General features: G+C 38.4%; 1 protein-coding gene across 3 annotated transcripts in view; it reads right to left on the bottom strand.

Annotated features, from left to right (window-relative positions):
* PEPD (peptidase D) overlaps positions 1-19,319 on the bottom strand; it is a 139,334-nt gene that overhangs the window by 50,343 nt on the left and 69,672 nt on the right. For all 3 annotated transcript variants that reach the window (XM_085072072.1, XM_085072073.1, XM_085072074.1), the window contains 2 exons: positions 10,039-10,107; positions 3,240-3,317 (listed from right to left, as the gene is read on the bottom strand). In XM_085072072.1, the coding sequence (XP_084928198.1) occupies positions 3,240-3,317; positions 10,039-10,107 (147 nt within the window). The remainder of the gene's footprint in view (positions 1-3,239; positions 3,318-10,038; positions 10,108-19,319) is intronic.

The raw sequence follows: 19,319 nt of genomic DNA, 5'->3' as shown, positions 1-19,319 counted from the left end.
GACACCTGTTTAGGAAAAGTGTTTGGCGTAGAGCACACTGATCATACAATTTAAATGTTCACCACAGAATGCTATAGTGCATGAATCATTTATACAAAACACTGACTTGCTGCTATTGTAATATTTACTTTTAATATCCATACCAGTTAAATGACTGCACCTATTGAATACTGAAACTTCCCTAAAAATATTGGTTTCTTTCTCTGTCAATCATAGTGCTTTGTGTTAGTTAGCTAGTTTAACATTTAACAGACTGAAAAGGATAGCCTTGCTTAGCAAGACAGTGTGTATTAACAAGAAGTCAGAAATTCCCTTGATAGTTCTTGCTGTGCACTGGGATCTTTTAGTGCAGAAGCTGTACCTATGAAAAGTGTGGATTATGATGCAGTGTCAGATGCAATTCCATACCAGTTCCTTAAAGAAGTAATAAACCCACTTGATACAGGTAATTTTAAAAAATGAACATCATAAAGCCAGGCTGTTCTAAACCTGCCAAAGCTTTTCAAGAGGAAGTCAGAATAACAGCCTTTAAAAAAAAAAAAATGCAATAGCACAAGTATTTTGGCCTACGATCTTCTTTTGATACAATTAAATCCTTGTTGCTTATATTTTTAAAAGAGAAAACAATGCGTGCACTCAAGTGTTTCACAGAAGAAAAGCCTTAGTCTTCCAAATGTATTTTTTTCTAATAATCAGATGCTTAGATGACTTATTTGTGATACTTCCTGCACTGCACTGCTTTGTACATAACAAACCTGAGCAGCACATTTCTGCAAAACCCAAGATTGTTATTCATATCCACTAAGTAATGTTTAGAAAAAGACATAAAATTCTACCGAATAATTTATTAAAAATCATACCGAATTCTATTCCATGTAAGTGTATGAATAGTTAAATTAAATTTATGCTGAAATACTGGCAGAAACAGAAATAACCCTTAAAATATTCTTACCTCTTTTTCACCAAAAGTCTACTTTTTTCCCCTATGTTCAGGGCTTCCTTAGACTATCCAACAGAGGGCTCCCCATAGCCATTAAAAAGCTTAGTTGAAAGCCTGTATACGAATGCTAACATACACACAAAAATCAGCACACTGACATTTTAATGCCCTGCTCTGTACGCACATACACACCCATCTACACCCAAATTAGACATTAATAAAGTCAAACAGTGAAACCACTCAGGTAGTACCTTGCCAGAATTTGTATGCTGCTCATGTATGCTACATCAAGATTTTTCCTGAAACACTATTTTTACCTGTGGAAAATGAGTGTGTTTTTAAATTGTCTTCACAGAAATTAAACTACTTTTTCTTAATATTTTTTTATTCTCCCTTTAGAAAAAAACTGAGAAAATGGTGTGGAGCAGAGTCTGCTCTGTGAGTATCAGCAAGTGGGAAAACCAGAGCAGCAGCTAGAGCTCAGTGGGTGCTCATGCGTGTGGGGCAACACTTTGCTGACACACATCTGCACCTGAAAAACTTCTTCTCACCAAGACCAAGGCGCAACTGGACTGTTTCAGCAAGAGGTTATTCTAGACTCTGTTAAACCTTGTTCTCCTTGTTGAGGTCAGGCTGCTGCACAGCAGTTTTGAAATGCTGAAGTGATCAATGTATTTGGTAGGTTATGGTTTCCTGACATTCAGATATCTGAGGCTGTTAAAACCCAAACATATTTTAAAGACCTTGCCAGTACTGCAGGAAATCAGAGTTTACGAAGAGTCTCGTATGAGCTCTTGTGGTTTAGAAAGGACTACAGCCACCCACTAAACTGTCCTTGGAGACTGTAAGTGAAAGATTCTTACATATAACCTTCACCCTGAGGTCTCCCTCACCCTTTAAACACCTTAGTTTTAAATAGGGATATCATAATGCACTGTGGCATACCTTCTCTCAGTAATATATGCTGAGATTTCCTGTTCACTACACATCTTTTTTTTTAAATTTAACTGAATGACACAGCTGAAACACTTTTACGTTGGTGTGTCCTCCCTGATCAAAAAATGTTCATAGTATACTATCTACTCTAACACAACATAATCAGAAATCAAAGCTATTGCTCTGCAATAAATTAACGTTAATATTTGATGGGTTTAACCACAGATGAAGATAACACATAAACTATTATACAAGAGGCTTTTAAAAGAGTTTTTACAGTATTATAAAGAAATTATCTAACTGTAATTCCATAAGTTCACTGTGTAGCACCTGCAGATATGCCTGGAACATGAGCCAACAAGGCGTATTTTTTAACTTCGGAGATTTAATTTGTTTTCAATAATAGGTTTTGAGCTTATTGATAATAATACTAATTTTCTTTTCTTCATACATTTACATTGCACTGTGAAAACACATACCTACACTCTTTTTGCACAGGCTACAAAGGTAATTTAATACTATTCCTCCAGTGAATGTCAATTATTAACTTCTCCAAAAATAGTTCTGCGTTTTTATAAACAAAGGCTTTTTGACCCATGTCTTTGGAGATGAAGCACAAAAGTTATAATCTGATATATTACACATCACACAAATAGGTCAGTTTTTCAATTTATGGGAATGTATTTGGTGCTTTCATTGACTCTGCTTTTACTTTCAGTAATACTGCAAAGTATGTGGACAGGTAGTACACACAGAGAAAACTTTATGGTATTTGTAGCTGTATTACACATCACTAAACTCTTTACAGAAATTTTTTGGCACAACACAGAACTAGAAACCCCCTGCCCTTACCTGAACTGAGTTTGATCTCTTCACACATTCTAATGCCTACTATCATGTCAGGGTGTCTGCGTACATGTAGGCATTGGTAAGATCTAATCCATTCTGCAATTTGATGCAATTCTGTAAAAGTAGCCAACACTCTTGTGATCCTCCACCCCACGACCAGAGCTGAGGTTTGGATCCAAGGTTCAAGAGCAAATTCAGATGCCAAATTTTGCAACTGCCTTTGTACTTAGAATACAGACATTTTTAAAACTAAATTCCAAGTGCCTCTGGCCCAGAAGTGTTTGAAACAGCATCTCTTTCTCCCTTTCAACTGAAGATGCAGGTGTACAGGACCTTTGGAAGAAACCAGAATAGTCTGGCATGCAAAGTTACCTTCTATTTTAAAGATTTAGACTTTTTATCATTATGCAGCTATTATTTTTCTTAGAGTATATGCAATTCCTGTATGGAAACAGCACAAGCAAAAAAACCCCAAAAAATCAAAAAACCCAAGCAAATTCTAACCTTTACTTACCACAAGTCTCCATCTTCAATAGTCTTATCATTTGGGGCTCCAGCATGGCCATAGTGCAAAACAGATGAGTTCTCCCCACTGACAATCAAAAGGAAAATTAGCACAATTAGTGGAAGAAGAAACATTAACACACACATTCATACAACGTAAGAAGGAATACTGTAAAAATCAGTGTATTCATATACCAAGCAGCCTGTGAGGGCTGTCACAATCCCTGCCCCAGTGTGGGCTGCTATAGCTACTCCACTACTAGTGCAGCAGAGGTGGGCATGGCACAGGAACTCTGCTACTCTGGCTGTAAAACAGGACGTTGCTGCAGAACGAACTTGGTACAGCTCATATGAATATTTCCCATGTCCATGACAGTGTAAAGGAAAGAATTATGCACAAGTAACTTTTCAATTTACACCCATTAATTATTTTCTCTCTCTTTTTTTATTTTTAATTACTTTGTAGTATTTTTCCCTATCTGAGGTTTAGTAGTCTGAGGCATAAAACAAACTAACTTCCACTGGAGTAAAATCTGATGTTTGAAACACTCTAGGAATCACTGGGACTGGAGAAATTGAGCTGTCTGAGGGAACAGTTCCAGTTCCCCTCTGGCAAGGCTACAGGTGGTCTCTGCTGGAGGGGATGCACTGCTCGGGGAACATTCACAGCTTACAATGTCAGCAGCAGGAATAGGTACGAAAACTGTCACTCTCTTCTTTCATGTTATTCCAAAATCACATTACAAAGAAAAGATTTTTGTTCCTGGAAACCTTTCAGAGTAAACTGCTAATTCACAAGAATATAGCAGCTCTAGAGTAGGATGGACCCTTGTTCTGTTGTTCTGAAGCTCCATGATCCACTAAGTGACCTACATTCGGCCTTGGCATCCTCTCTTGCCTACTGATATTCCTCCAGGCCTATGAAATGTCAGTTAAAAGGCTGATGTAGATCTCAAGCTCTACCTATTTGTCTTTTACTGCTCTCAGATAGATGACTCAGATAGATGCTCTTGCTTTTTCTCTTCAACAGGCCGTAAGAATTGTATCACATCCAAAACCACACATATTGGGACAGGGGTACTGCAGCTTCTCTCTGACCTGTCCAGCTCACTTGCCAGGCTGTACCTCAGCTTTCCTCAAAACCTTTCATTGGCCACCCTGCTCAAATTTGATTCTTTCAAGTTGTGATTCTGGAACAGCTTCATATCTTAGATGACAGGAATCTGAGACTCAATTTCAATGAATCTTTTGTTGTATCTGGAGTAAATGTGATATCTGACATACTTCTCATATCAGACTTCTGATGTGTGCAATTACAAAAACAGTGAACATGCACTGTATCCAAATCCAGATTACCTTCAAGATACATTAAGTACTTGTGATATTAGATATTTAACAGATCACCAGTCATTCAGATAGAGTAATTTCATAAACAATGATTATGGAGTAGAAGGTAGTAAGTTTCTGCAGGTTCTCGACCTAAATGGCTTACTGTGTCCCTGGAAGTATTTAAAAAGACATGTAGATGTGGCACTTGAGGACACGATTTAGCAGTGGGCTTGGCAGTGCTGAGTTAGTGGATGGACTTGATCTTAGAGGGCTTTTACAACCTCAATGATTCTACACTGACACTTTGTATTTTTTAGCATATAAGAATCACTATGTAATAACACAGTGAAGAGTGATACTTCAGAATAATGGGGATGATTTTCTGATACAAAGTGTACTTCATAAAATTATACACACTCCAAATGGAAAAATTACACAAGTTAAAAGTTGTTAAATCAAGAGTTAAAAAGCCCCACAGAACTAATGCTGCAACAGAGTAATTTTGTGATGCTGGTCCAATGGCTTTCACAACTGGCTGGATGCTTTTTCCTTGCTGGATGCTGGACTTGAGAACCTCTCCTGCTGTGCAGATAGCTAAAAATGGACCCAGAAAGCCCGTATACAAGATGAAGACAGACATCAGCTTCTTTCTGAGATGTCCTGTCTCCTGGGCACTGTTGGAATATTTTCCACACCTTTACCTTCAAAATTAGTTTGCTCTATCTGAAGAAAAAATCTGTAATAGGGCAATGGAGTGCAATCAAAAGAAAAGGTCCTCTGTGCCAGGCAATGTATACAGTGGGATCCTAGCCTGAGCTCTCACATCAGGTGACATGGGTGCACACTGCTACCACCCCTGTGCTGGATGACGACCATGGGGAGGGGAGGCAGCATCATTTCCTGCCTCAATAACTGTTTCCCAGATGGAGGGCTAAGATTTTGGAAGAATGGCACATGGAAGCAACTGGAATGACCTTGTATGACATTGTTTGGTGTTTAAGGAAAAACACAAAAAATAATAAAAACAACCAACAGCTGGTGTGCACACACATACTCCACAGCAGTTTGTCAGGATTTTAGCTGCAGATACTGTTCCTTATCTCCCTCCAAAAATGGGGATCAAGTAGGAGAAGCAAACAGCACATGCATATATTTATGGTTTTTAAAAAATTATCATGAACCTTAAGGGCATGACTACATCCTTATATATTTCCAGACAGCTTGTTTAGGTGTCATGATATGCTGGCACTCTCCGTGTCACATACCATACCAGTGCATTAAGTAAGTCATATACTCAAATTTGACATCTGCACAAATGCTTTCTACAAAATACATTGCAAATACAAAGATAAGGGATTTCTTTTTGCACATTTTAACATAAAGGTTTTAGTTTACAAAATATTTCTGTTAGGCTCAGCACCAACTGTGATGGGACCTGCATGAAAGATTTGTTTTTCAGCACCGTTAGTGAAGTGTTAAGCAGGCACAATCTTTCTTGGCATTGGAGGATCCTGATCTGTCACACACATCTCGGCTCTGTCGCGCACACGGGATCATAGCACAGAGAGCACAGTTGGTGCTGCACACTATATGCATTTCAGGGCTTTTGGCTGTTGGGATTTACTGGGGTGAGTGGGCCTGCTCTCATGGGACTGGCTCTGGGCAGATCCCTGGACTCAACGCCCATTAACAACCACAGCACAGCAGATCTGCTCCTGAAAGCTCTCCCAGCTACTTTTCACCCAAAACAAATCCAGCACGTGCACTGCAGGACTGGGCCCTGGCTCTGAGCAGGCCCTGCAGCTGAGGTTGAGTGGGAGAGCTTGATTCAGAAATGCACTACCAACTCAAATTAAAACGGCAATATGGAAACCTCCAGCAGGTTCCTGCCGAGAGGTGCATTTCCAATCTCCTCCACAGGATGCATCTTTATGACTGTCCTGAGAAGAAGGCAGGAAGATGTTTGAGGAGCAATGCTACAGAAATTATGTGTAGCCATGAGGTAAATGCTACAGCTTAGGCAGAAATTGTTCACACTGATTCAGTAAGACCTTCAATGTGGCTTTAAAACAATTTAAACAAAACCCCCAGCCACTGGCAAAGCAAATGAACTTCATGTAAAAGTCACTTCTTCCTTTTCCAAGAAGCAACAGTTGCAACATCTGGCATTAGAGTGCCAAGCCAGGGTTTAAGATGAAGTGCTGCAGGGAGGTGAGGATCACTGGCAGCTCTGCTGCCTTTCTTTTGGTCAGTGCCTCTGAAAATCACCACATGAGGGGATGCCAATGCTTATCTTCAGGCAGTCAACCTGAAAAATCCTCCAAGAGGTTTCCGTGTATCAATTTTTATTCCTTTAATAACTTGCTTCGAACTGCTGTCAAAGATGTTTTTGTTACAGAAAGAATTGCACAAAGCAGCAGAAGAGCTGCAAATTAACACCTCTGCGAATGCAAATTGCAGGAAGAGATTCCAATTTCTAGCAAAGGAAAACAATCCCCCAAGATGCACTTTAGATCAGAAGGCACCCTGAAAACAAATTATTAGAAGAAAGAGGAGGAATGTCAGCAATATTTTAAGAATAGGACTATGCTGAGGATCAAGCAGTACAAAAAGTGTAGCTATTAGCTCTACATTTAGAACATCTACAGAATGTAGGTCATTCTGTATGAATGACCATTAATTGAAACTGGAACCTACTTTCATCATTATTTAAATCATCATAGAATCAATCCAGAAAAAAGCATTAACCCTTCTTGCCACTTTTTTGTCTAAGGCATGAAATCTTAAAAAGTTGTAGTAAAGTGAAAGAAAAAAAAGCAAATTCAATAAGTATCCTAATCTTATACAAAAAGCTTCACTTATGGCAACCCTCAGATAGAGAAAGACATTTCACTGCACAGTGTTATTCTTAATGACTGGTAGCATCTGATGAGAGCTGTCATCTGCCCAGAGACATCTGTCAAGAAGATCTGAACCTAAGATGAGGCAGTAACAAGGAGCAGCTGACCGTGGCTTCTGTGGTGATTCCAGAAATGCCGATGCCTCTGCCGCCTTCCAACTCTAGCTGGAACCTCGGCACCTGGTTCAAAGTAGATGCCATCCATCCTAGTGTTACCAGGACACACTGGGATTGGATTACCTTTGTTTTCCCATTTGTAAAAATGGTTACGTGGTACCCTTAGACACTGCAGTGAGTAATTCATTAGCATTTGGACACTACTTGGAAGTAGCACTTTGTAGATGAGGGTCAAATATATCTAAATATGCTTATCAAATGCTCCCATTCTCCTTTCATTGCACTTAGCGATGTCTGCACTTTAAACCATTCCTATGCTGACAGTGTTTGAAAGTATCACTAACTACAGGATTAATCTTGATAAGTAACACCCGGTCACACTAATCAATGTGTGTTATTATTCTCGTAATAACAGTGAATTATGAAGCATTTTTGGTCACACCAAATATTCATTTAGACTCTCCTCAAGAATATAACACTGGACAGGGATAGCAATAAATAAATGCACCTATCACATGACAAGTGATTTATTTTTGTATTGAAATATCATATTGATTACTCCTGATTTCCAGCTTAGTCAGCATATTTTTAAAAAAATTGAATAATAAACTTGTCTTTTATTTAAAAGGATGATTCACTTCTACGGAAACTATTATCAGGCCTGTAATCTAAAAAGGAAAGATCCTGTTGAAATATAACCATTTTAAATGTTCAGGAAAATACAAAATTCATCATGAATAGAATGAAATATTAAAAAATCCTAATTGCAGAAGCTATTTTTAGTTGTAAATGTAGTTAAGTGAAATATTTACAATGCATTACATTTTCACAGTAATAAAAAGTCTATTATTTTTGCCATTATTATTATGTTAATTGAATTCATTTATTAGCAGCTAGCTTAAAACTGTTCAGATCATTCATTCTTACTTCATCACTCATAGTCAGAACAGAATACAAAGACCTTTGTCTGTAAATTGCTATCTCATATAATTATTTTTTTTAAATCACATTTGTCTGCACTTCAAATTCTAGCAGTAGGATACAATGCCAGCTCCTAAGGACAGCAGTGAGTCACAGTATTGTTTGGACCTTGCATTCCAGTGACAGCCCTTCTCTGTTTTAAATTTTTTAGTTCAATGGCAGCTCTAATACCACGCCCATGCCCTGCAAAGCTGGACAGGATACCTAGGGAGCTCCCATCAGCACCCACTTCTGAGCTACTGTTGGAGCCTTCCTCCTCCTGGGTTCCCTGAGTTGTGTAATGCAGGTCCTGGATTTTTCAATCCTGTGAAGAGTTTGGTCTCTTCCCACAGGTCACAAGGACCCACTAAACAAACACACAGTAGACATTTCTACAGGTTTAGCAAAGTGATCTGACCACTGGCACCCAAACCAGATCCTGCAGCACAGGTTCTGATCCACTGTAAACGAATGTGAAGCCTGCACAGCTGTAAAAAATCATACCATCACCATCTGCAACAAAAGTTAGAGATGAAGTCTCATTCCAATGGGATGTTAATTCTCAAGTTATATGACGGTACTTAAACCAGGAAACTTTTCTAACAATTTAGATACCAAATTTGCCATAAAACTGCTCATGTTCCTGCTGCAATTTTGCATATACATTGGAAAATTGCATTTACAAATAAGCAATTGAGTAAACAGCAGAAAGAACTGAAGGTGCTAATTGTTCTTATTACCTTCAAAGCAATATAGCATTATTGTCATTACCATAAAAATTATCTTTTTTGTGTATGTGACTTCAGTGTAGGGCAAATGTTTTTGAGTAGCACCAGAACAAGTGGAACATATATACCAACATACATGCCTCATCTGTCATACATCTCTGATCAGACTAATTCCCCTAAGTAAGATTAATCTCTGCACAAAGCACACAGCTGTTCTTCAGCATGTAGCCCTCACTGTTCTCTTGTGTATTTCTACAGCTGCAGGGAGAACTTTTATACTACCTTCCCAAATACAATAAACTTTCAATACTAGCTGTTCAGTAAGAAACAGAGAGAGCAAAAAATTCCAAATTCCAAAGAGATTAGTTTAATTACATCCTAATCTTTGAGACAAAGAATTTTGAGGATGATATGAAATACCTACAGTGTATTTCAAAGAAAGTATTTTTGAGCAACAGAGAATAGCTCTAAAGCTCTTCTGCATTATGCTATTTAATAAAAAAGCCAATTGTAGCACAGGGGTGAGCATAAACATGATCTTGGCAGCAGCAGCAGTCACTGGGGAATCTCAGGAGTGTAGCAGAATCTATTACCAAGTTATTTCTTTAAGAGACAGAGGTAGCCACCTCTATTTGTCTTTTCCAGTGAAAACAGGTCAGAATTCACTCTGGTGGCATTTGCAAACACATAACATACCTAAAAGGACCAATTTTACAAATATCTAATGGGAAACTGACCATAAAGATTACACAGCTCGGTGTAAATCATCCTCTTACCTGCCACAGATGCAAGTGTAGGAGGTGTGGCGCATGCCACCTCGAGTGTAGCAGTAGTGCTGGAACAGGCTGCAAAGAAAGAAAGGTAGTAATAATGATTTATGCAAAATTACCACAAGACAGGAAGAAAAGCAGATCCTGCTTGAGTACAGCTGGGCTTGTGTAAATCCCTAGCTGCCCACCAAGGCTCTCTGCACATTTCTGCTCAACTGAACACTCCAATTGCCCCACATCCACAGCTCAGCAGCCCTGTAGAGCCATACACGATTTACACAAAGTCATTAAGAAACTCTGCAGCAGAGAAGAGGGGCTCAACTGCAGCTCAGTGACCTCAAATGGCAATTGCTTTCCTTACAGCTCAACACAGAAAGGGAAACTATTGTTGGCAAAAGGGAGTTCATCTGAGTACAGAACAAACAGGATGGTAACAGTTAAAATGCTGAAGCTGGTGATGCTGGACAAACTCTCCAAAGTGGAATTGATAAAACCACTGCGTTGCTGTATTTGGGGAACTCAATCACATCCATGATCCTTCTTTTCAATCCTGCTGCCTTCAGTCTATGCCATATAGTTTCAGGAAAAGTGAAGTCCAACCAGCCCCTCATGGGGGAAGGTGCTTGTCAGACAGGTCAAAACTCTTCAAAATAATTTCAGCAGAAGCCGTCTCATTTTTACCACCTCACAGAGACCTTTTGCTCAAAGCTGAACTAAACTTCCCTCAGGCCTGATTTGCATCTTACTATTCTGTTCACTCTCCTCTCCAGGCAAGCCAGCAGAGCTGTCCCTTTACATAAAATCAGGTACTTTCTGCATCAGTCCAGGCTGGAATGGACAGTCTCACGTTTTCTTGTCTGTAGCACAACAGACACAGAGAAAACATAAAACTACTCAATTTCAGATTTTGGTTCCTAAATACCTGTATGATCTTCCCCTGTCCAAACAAAAATGGGGAAAAAATTAACACAGACTCAATCCCAAGAGCAAGAAGATAATGTGGTAACATGAGGCCAAGTCTCCTGCAGCCTGTAAGGGACAGTACAATGTGGCATTATTTGCTTTTGTGTGTGCCAGGGACAGGAAAGGGAAGGGAGAGCAGCCTGTGCTCTCCTACAGAACTCCTCCTGCACTGCCATCCTGCTGGAGGAGCTGTTTGGCCTTAAAAAGCATTGCAGTGTTTTCATCTCCACTGTCAAAGTCCCCTTCACATGAGGGCAGATGTGCCCAAAGCACAATTAATATAGGATTAGGCGCTTTACGAGCTAAGCACATATCACGGATCCTTTTATTCTTTTTGAAATATGCTCTGGTTACAATCCAATTCCCTGTAATACTGAATGAATTCCAAAAATTCATTTCTTGTAATACTCAAATAATTTAATTAACATGGAGCGATAATAGTGCTATAGAATAGAGATGTTGTGATTTTGTCCTTCTTCAGCAGCGAGCCACGGAACACAATTCAAATTTAAAGGATATTAAAGACATGACATGCTTGTAAATCTAAACTGGATTTTAAAACGACACAAAATGACAGTATTTAAATAGGAACAAAAGAAAACATACAAATTAATCAAATATGAAAAAAGAAAAGCCTCCATTTAGAGACTTAGTAGGGACACTCTGTTTACAAGATCTCTTTTCTGCTCAAAATGCTGTGTTAGTTTACAAGGCAGAAAACACTAAGTTTGTTTTGGCCCATAAATGAATAATGGCAATAAATAGGTCAAATGCCAGAGACACTAAGGAGAAACTCTGACATGGTGAGAGCACAGCAGAGATATCACTACATTGAGCTAATAAAATTTATTATCACCTAAACTGTCATTTGTTCTGACAGAAACATTTTTTCCACTGAAAAGGACATTTCATATGGAAACATTTGCTTGCAGGCAATGTTTACTCTTGACACTATACATATATATAAGACATGACACTATACATAAACACTATACATAAACATTTTGCACAATAATTATACTGTTATATATGTATAATTACATTTAAGGAAGCAACTTAATAGACCCTTCACCTTAAGTGATTGAATAAACTATGTCCTCTAGACAGCAACTTTCAGTAACCTAATAAAGAACTTTAAAAATTAAATGTAAAAACGAAATAATGAAGGCTGTAAACATCTTTCCATCATCAGTGATGCAGGACAGCAGGGTTTACTTTTCCATAGGACAACTTCTCACATATTCATAGCTGCAATTAATATGAAACCATGCAGCCAGTAACAGTATTCACCTCTTGCAGTACTCCCCGATTAGCAGTAAAAAGCAATGAATAAAGACACGCTTTGTGTAACTGAGCTGTTGCCTGAACTTTGTTTCTGTTTTCATTAAACATCATGGACTACTTTTAAGACTAAGAAAGAAGTGTTTTTTTGTGACTGAGCTAATGGTGGTATAACTTTGCCAGGTGATGAGTTTCCTGCTAGCAAAACTACTCACTTTCTTGAATTTACTTATCTGGGGTATGACTTTATGCAATTGGAAAAAAAATCCAACATTTCCATCAGAGACAGCCAACATCCTTGTATAATATGGCATATAAAAGTGAAGGACTGGAAATCCATTTCATTCCAAAGGCTGGCTTTTCAAAGCTGGGAAGTGTATATGTAGAAATAGAGAAGGCGCCAGGCCTTCGCAGGTGAAGTCTTGGTTCCACTGAAGGTAATGCAGATTCTGCCACCAGACTTCATTACACCAAGATTTCACTGTCTACACTCCGTAAGAATCTTTATCTATATGAGCAACATGAAAGTATTAAGTCTGAAATAGTTGGATGGAATATAATTTAATCTGGCACTCTGCAGCATACATTTCAAATACTGCATCCTGAACTTTGCCTAGTCTTTTAGATTGGAGGACAAGTGTGTTCAGCCAGCTTTATGTTGGTTCTGGACGCTTTGCTCTGAGCTTTTAATGCAACCAACACGGATACAGAAATTAAGCAGCTCTTTCTATTCTCTTTCTTGCATGGGTTTCAAAGCTTCCTGTCATATCTTGTGCAGTATTTCTCCTGAGTGTGTATTACTTACCATGCATGTATGGCCTCAGTGTTGTACACAGATTAACCACTGGTGTATTGGCTCGTCACATGTCACCTGTTAAATGCAGACAACTTTGCTAGGGCTGTGCACTGCTTTCAACACAACTTGTTTGTTGCTGCTGCAGTATAGAGGTACTATATATCCTGTGTTTGGTGCTTTTTTTTTGCCAAAACCATGACTTTCTTTGACTGACAGTATGTGAAGAATTAAGGTAGTTTTAAAAAAACTCACTGTTTTTTCCATCAATTTAAAAAAAGACAAGTATTAGCCACCATCAACTCAAGTAAATCTGACATGAGTGCACTTCCACTCCCTGCAATTTTTCTGAGGCAAAAGATAATGTTATCCCCACATTCTGCTGAGTCTCGACTGCCTCACTGACTGCTGAATTGAGAGAAGAAAACTTCTCTTTCAGAAATAATGGATTCTTCACTAGTAGAAATAACAGAATCATATACTTGCTATGTTTCAGATCCTGTGGAGTACTGCGTACATCCAAACAAATCTCCAGAATGCTTGAAGAGCCTTTGATGTAGCATGGCAGGGGGGGCTGTACAAGCCGGCTCCCCCTCGGTCCAGGGTCCCTGGTCCGTGTAATTCCACCAGAACTGGGGCGAGCAGCCCCCGAGGTTCCGCAGCATGGTGTCAGTCTCCAAACCACGTCAATTCAAGCAGGAATACAGTGAGGCTAAGAAAAGAACTGGACTCCATCTCTGTTCTGGCAGGGAGGTTTATTTGGGGTAACGGGGGAGAGGGTCACAGGGAAAGGAGAAGGGGAGGGAAGCAGGAACGGGATAGGGGCTGCCAGCCCAGAGATGCAAAGACCTCGAGCTGATCCGGACATTGACTTATAAAGGGAAAGGAAGGGGAGGGACTGTCTCCATCAGAGCCAGCCCCAGGGAGTCTGAAGGGAAGACAGGCATAGGGACCCCACCAATAGATTTCGGGGTACAGCAGAGCATATTTCAAAATGAACCAATGGTATACAAAGCAGAGGGACAAAGGAGCACATGGAATCCTAAAACCCCACGTTGCTACAAGCCTCAACTTCAAAACAGCCTAAAAAGCCATTAAAGTAAAACCTATGAACAGTCTTTCTGACAAATTATCAAAATCACTCTGACAATGATATCTGTGTTTTATGGTCATCTTTGGTCCAGTTTCTACTGCTATCTAGCGCACACTGACAATTACAAACAGGCGTGTGCTATGAATGGAAATTGCATCAAATATGGTAGTTTAATATTAGCAGTTTTTCCTAATTTAAGTGAAATTACAGAATAAAGATACTTAAAACAGGAGGAATAGAACTATTTGTATTGATTGCTCTCACATGTTTTGCTTAATTTTAGGTCTTCCTCATCACTGCAATACAACATATCCATACATACTCAGCAGTATAATTTTTATTTCCCAAAAGAAGTACACAAATAATCTCTAATTTTAATTGTTATCATCAGCTCTTTCTGAGTTATAAGAAGCATTTATGAGCAAACCACATTTGCATTTCTCAGCTATTCACTCCTGAAAGCAAGACACTTCCAGATCAAAAAGGTTCAAATTATAAATAAAAATGCAATTGAGCATTTTGACCTATATCTTACAAAACCAGTAAGAAATGCAATTACAAAAAGAGTAATAAATATGGAGAAAAGAGAGATACAGAAGAAACTGAAAGTGGCAAGACTATCTGAGCAATGTCTGACAAAAAAAACTTTAAAACCAAGTTTCTGTAACACTGCCCAATACGTTCCTCAGTGGCATCTTCTGATGGTCCCACATCCTCAGTAACTGCAGCAAAGTGCTGCAGAATGAGACATGCTTTAGGCTGGAGGAACAATTACTTATCCCAAGGTTCCTGTTGCGAGAGGGCAAAAATCACTGAATAATCCTGTTTATTATTCCCAGATATTGCATCAAGAATACCTGCGGATACTGATAGTTCAAAACCCAGATTTTTAGGCTGTGTATCAGAGAACTCTGCTGTCAACTTGCCCTGTGAAGCATACAAGTACAGAACAATCAAAGACACTTGTAGGTCACTATCTCATTAAGGTGTTTAAATTGAAAATATGTATTTGAGAAATTTGCCTCCAAATAAAAATAAACATTTATACACTTCAAAAATAGTATTCTTTGAACACAGCCCTTGAGAGTTGCCTTGAAATGCAAGCAGGTGGGTTTTTTGAACTATAAATTGGAAACCACAGTAACTTAAGGGACTTCTGGACAGAACTTAGAGGATTTTCTGTAGTTCCTTCATTTTTTTTTAGTGACTGCAATTGAAAGATGTAGGTGAATATCTATTAGTTATCTGTGAAATGAATTACTTTTGAATTGCAACTAGAATGTGCCCTTATCCTTTTGTATGGTGTAAATATGAAGCATTGCCATGAGACAGGCTAAAATCCAAAGCCTTTTCAAAGGATTCATAGAAAGCCAAACAGTCCAAAGCTGATCTCTCTATTTATACCAGGACTGAAAGCCATTATTTTGATCATTTAGACACATAAAAATCTCCACATAAGAAAGCCATAAAGTCCAAAACCCACAAAATTGTTGAGCCACAGTAAACATAATTTGTCCCCGATGCTTAAAGCATTTACACTTAACATCAAACTAGGCTGAAAGAAACACGCTCAGAGGAAAGAAGGGAAGGTGTCATTAACATCCCATCAGTGAATACAGGAGCAAAGTGAGCAGTGCTTCCTTTAATCCCACACTAGACATAGTAAGGTTCTTAAAAACAGAGCATTTTTCTTTGTTAACCTACTTACTCTGTTAATGTAATTTATTTTCCATGGGCAACTAGATGCTTAAAGGCTTAGCCTATCTAATCCTATTTTCATTTAGTGCACAACAGCACACCGCAGTACTGCAAAACATGTCTGAGGTTGCCTTTTAATACAAAACCACGAAGTCAGTACTTCATTGCAAAAGGGTAAAATAGAATGGAGAAGAGTAGGAGGGATAATCCAGCTTACTATTAATGAACAAACAATGGATCACAAACTTGTGGCAGAACAAGAAAAATAGCACCACGAGCAGATGAGTGAAGCTATTCTACACCTTGGAGACAATATACTTAATGATTTTTGCCTGGAAATTGTTTAGAAGGGAACTTAGGGATTCATGAACAACAGGAAACAAACACACTTCTATGCACTGACTTCTTGAACTAACTGGTTACACTACTTCTAATGAAAATTTTAGATTCAAACTCCTGGCTGGGTCATTTTGCTCACGCAGTAGAGCTGCTATCAACCAGAGATACTGAAAGGAGCTACACTTTGAAGCATGTCTATTTACAATTGACCTAATTTGTATCATGCACAAGTAGAAATAATGTGTGATTTTTTTAAAAAATGCTGATCCTTCTGAATTCTAACATCTAGATTCTGTTCTCATTTTTGCTGTGTTTTCTTTAACTAAGTTTCTTTATGTGCAGCAAACTCTACATAATAACAAAACCTTAGAAGAGACCAGTGTTATTTGAGTTCAGCAGGGATAGAAGAAGTATAACTTTGGCAAACAGGTATGACACAGGAAACTGGCAGCATATTAATGTAAATTCAGTAAGAACATTTATGAAGTAAGGAAGAGCTGTGTAGAAGCAGCACAGAAGTAAGTGGGCTCCCCACTGTAATAAATAATTCATATTGGGATTTCTAAGTGTGTTACTTCTCTGTACTAAAATGGATCACAAGCCAGAGCTCAGGGCAGGAACAAAGGGTAAGATTATCCTAAAATGAAGATATATTTTAAAATACAAAACAGCACAGATCAGAAGGAATACCATTCCTTCAGGAAGCAAAGTCCATCAAGGTAAAGCCATTAATACTGCCTGGAAACCAGAGACACAAAAACCAGAAAGTCCATAAATAATACAAAACTCTGCACTGACACATATGTCATATATGATTTGCAATGATTGAAGGTAATTGATAGTATCAGTTCAAGAACAGAGAGTTTAGGTGAGGGGTAATTAGCATTTTAACTGCATAATTGGGAATAATAAATTACCTGTCTTATGTATAGAATAACTGAAGATCTTACAAGACACAAACTGATCATTCATCTTTTTTGCTAAACCACACAATGAATTTAGAGTGAATTTAGAGTGAATTCAGCGGTGAATTTAAAGAATCAGGAATTGCATTTTCCTTACACACAGAGAGACATTTCCTTTTTGTTTTTTAATTTCATAGCTCTTCCTTTTATCTATTCCACATGAAGAAAATTTTCTCTCATCAGTTTGCAAATCTAGAATTTTTGAACGATTTTTGAGTCAGAGAACATGACTATGATACTGCAGTAGTTTCAGATTTTCTGTGGAATGATCTCTTGTCTCCTTTCTCACTTCCAGACAGATTGATGCAAGTGTCTTCTAACAGGACTGTTGGAGTTTAAATCCGTCTTTTTTTTTTTTTTTTCAGTAGCAGAAAGGGCAAGTGCATTCAAAGATGTGATTTTAAAGAAGTGTATATGACCACTCTCACTTGATTTGTCTTTCATCTGATTCTACATAGGTAGCACATTTCTTTGACGTTGCAAATTCATCAGTTATGCATTTTCACAGAAGTTCAGCTAAGCCATTTCATTACAAATGTTCAAATGCAAACAATGATTATGTAAGCCTATAACCTCCTACTCAGCTGCTGCTTTTCCAGAAGATTGGCAACACAATGGAATGGGTACCCTAGAGATACCCAAGCTACCAAGAATACTCTGTAAATACCAATTTTCAATAATCTTTAAATTAATACTTAAGAAGCCTTTAAAAATGCCTTCAGGTATGGTTGTCAAATTACTATTTTCCTGAAACTCTTAACTCTACTCAGAAAATTCACCTATCATTTGTCAGAATTGTTTCATTTATTTACATAAAACCCAGTTGACTTGTGGATGAAAATATTAGGACTATTAAACTACTGAAATCTTTGATTATAAATCCTGCTGAAATACAGTTAGTGTTTCATAGAACTAGAGCCGATTAAGATATTCATAATACAAAGGTTTAATACAAAGTTTCAATGTCAACTCTGACACATCTACCTCACTTTCTGGTTTTTGGTTAGTTCAGTGGCAGGAGGTGCTCTGCCAGCACAGAGCTACCCGCTCTGCCCAGGGGCTTTTACAGAGAACATAAATAAGGATTACCCACAGGACTACAACAGGGCTCCAGGCAGTCCAAGAACCAGTATTAGGTAACGGACAGAAAAAGCCTGACTAGTACAAGAGATGCCATCATTGGGATTCCAATGATGATTAGACCATTGGAACACAAGTAATGAAACTGAGCTGATTTACATGACCATCCTGCTGCCCACAGAATCACAGCCCCTGTGTGCCACTCTGGAGTCTGTGCCACAGTAGGGAAAAGGGTCACTTAGCTGCTCTCCTGGTGGGAGGTTCAGCACTGGCACCAGGAGCACACAGTTTGAAGGTGGGAACTTGTCCTTCTATGCTGTGCTAACCCCACATTCCATGTGTTTCCTTCCTGCTCCTGCCTCTGCCAGTCTGGCTGTACAGAGGACTCCCCCTCCTCTGCTCCTCTACAGTAAGGAGGAGCTATAAACCCTTGAATGGGATTTGTTTTCATCCATTTCCTAGTGCAGAAGGCTTTTCAAATAGTTTTCAATCTTCACTAAGTACATAAATGGAAAACAGATCCCACTGCCCCACTACAAGGCAATGATCACTAAAAAGAGTCTGTTTTAATTCTTCACCAATTCCAAAGACCACTTGGAATCACATCCATTACTAACAAGGCAGAACAAAGTTCTGGAATGGTCTACATTTCATATTTAATTTAATATTATGGAAAGAGATGGCACAGATTTTTCCTAGACTCGTTACTCCATTTCCAGCTCTAATAATTCTAGATCACAACTGCCATATTTTAAATTAAATTTTTTGTAGTTTAAACCTATTTATCAACAGCTAATTAATGAGGTCTAAATCCTTTGATGACAGAATGATTAAACTGCATTTTAGCTAATCCATCTTTAATTAAAATGCTGTCAGAAAACCATTTCTGGATGTGTAAAAAGGACACATTTATAGATGCTCACTCTTTAACTATGCATTATGTAAAGCCAATAATTAGAAGAACTCATGATTTCAATTATATTTTAATTACTGTTACATATAAAACATGCTTTAATAGATGTAATGCAATACATCTTCTTTCTTTACAACCCACTAATCATTCTTATTGGGGTGA

The sequence above is a fragment of the Lichenostomus cassidix genome, chromosome 11 (assembly GCF_008360975.1).
Source record: "Lichenostomus cassidix isolate B80296 chromosome 11, HeHo_3.0, whole genome shotgun sequence".
Taxonomy (NCBI): Eukaryota; Metazoa; Chordata; class Aves; order Passeriformes; family Meliphagidae; genus Lichenostomus; species Lichenostomus cassidix.
The sequence above is the reverse complement of the archived record's forward strand: the minus strand, read 5'-3'. Positions and strand labels throughout refer to the sequence as shown.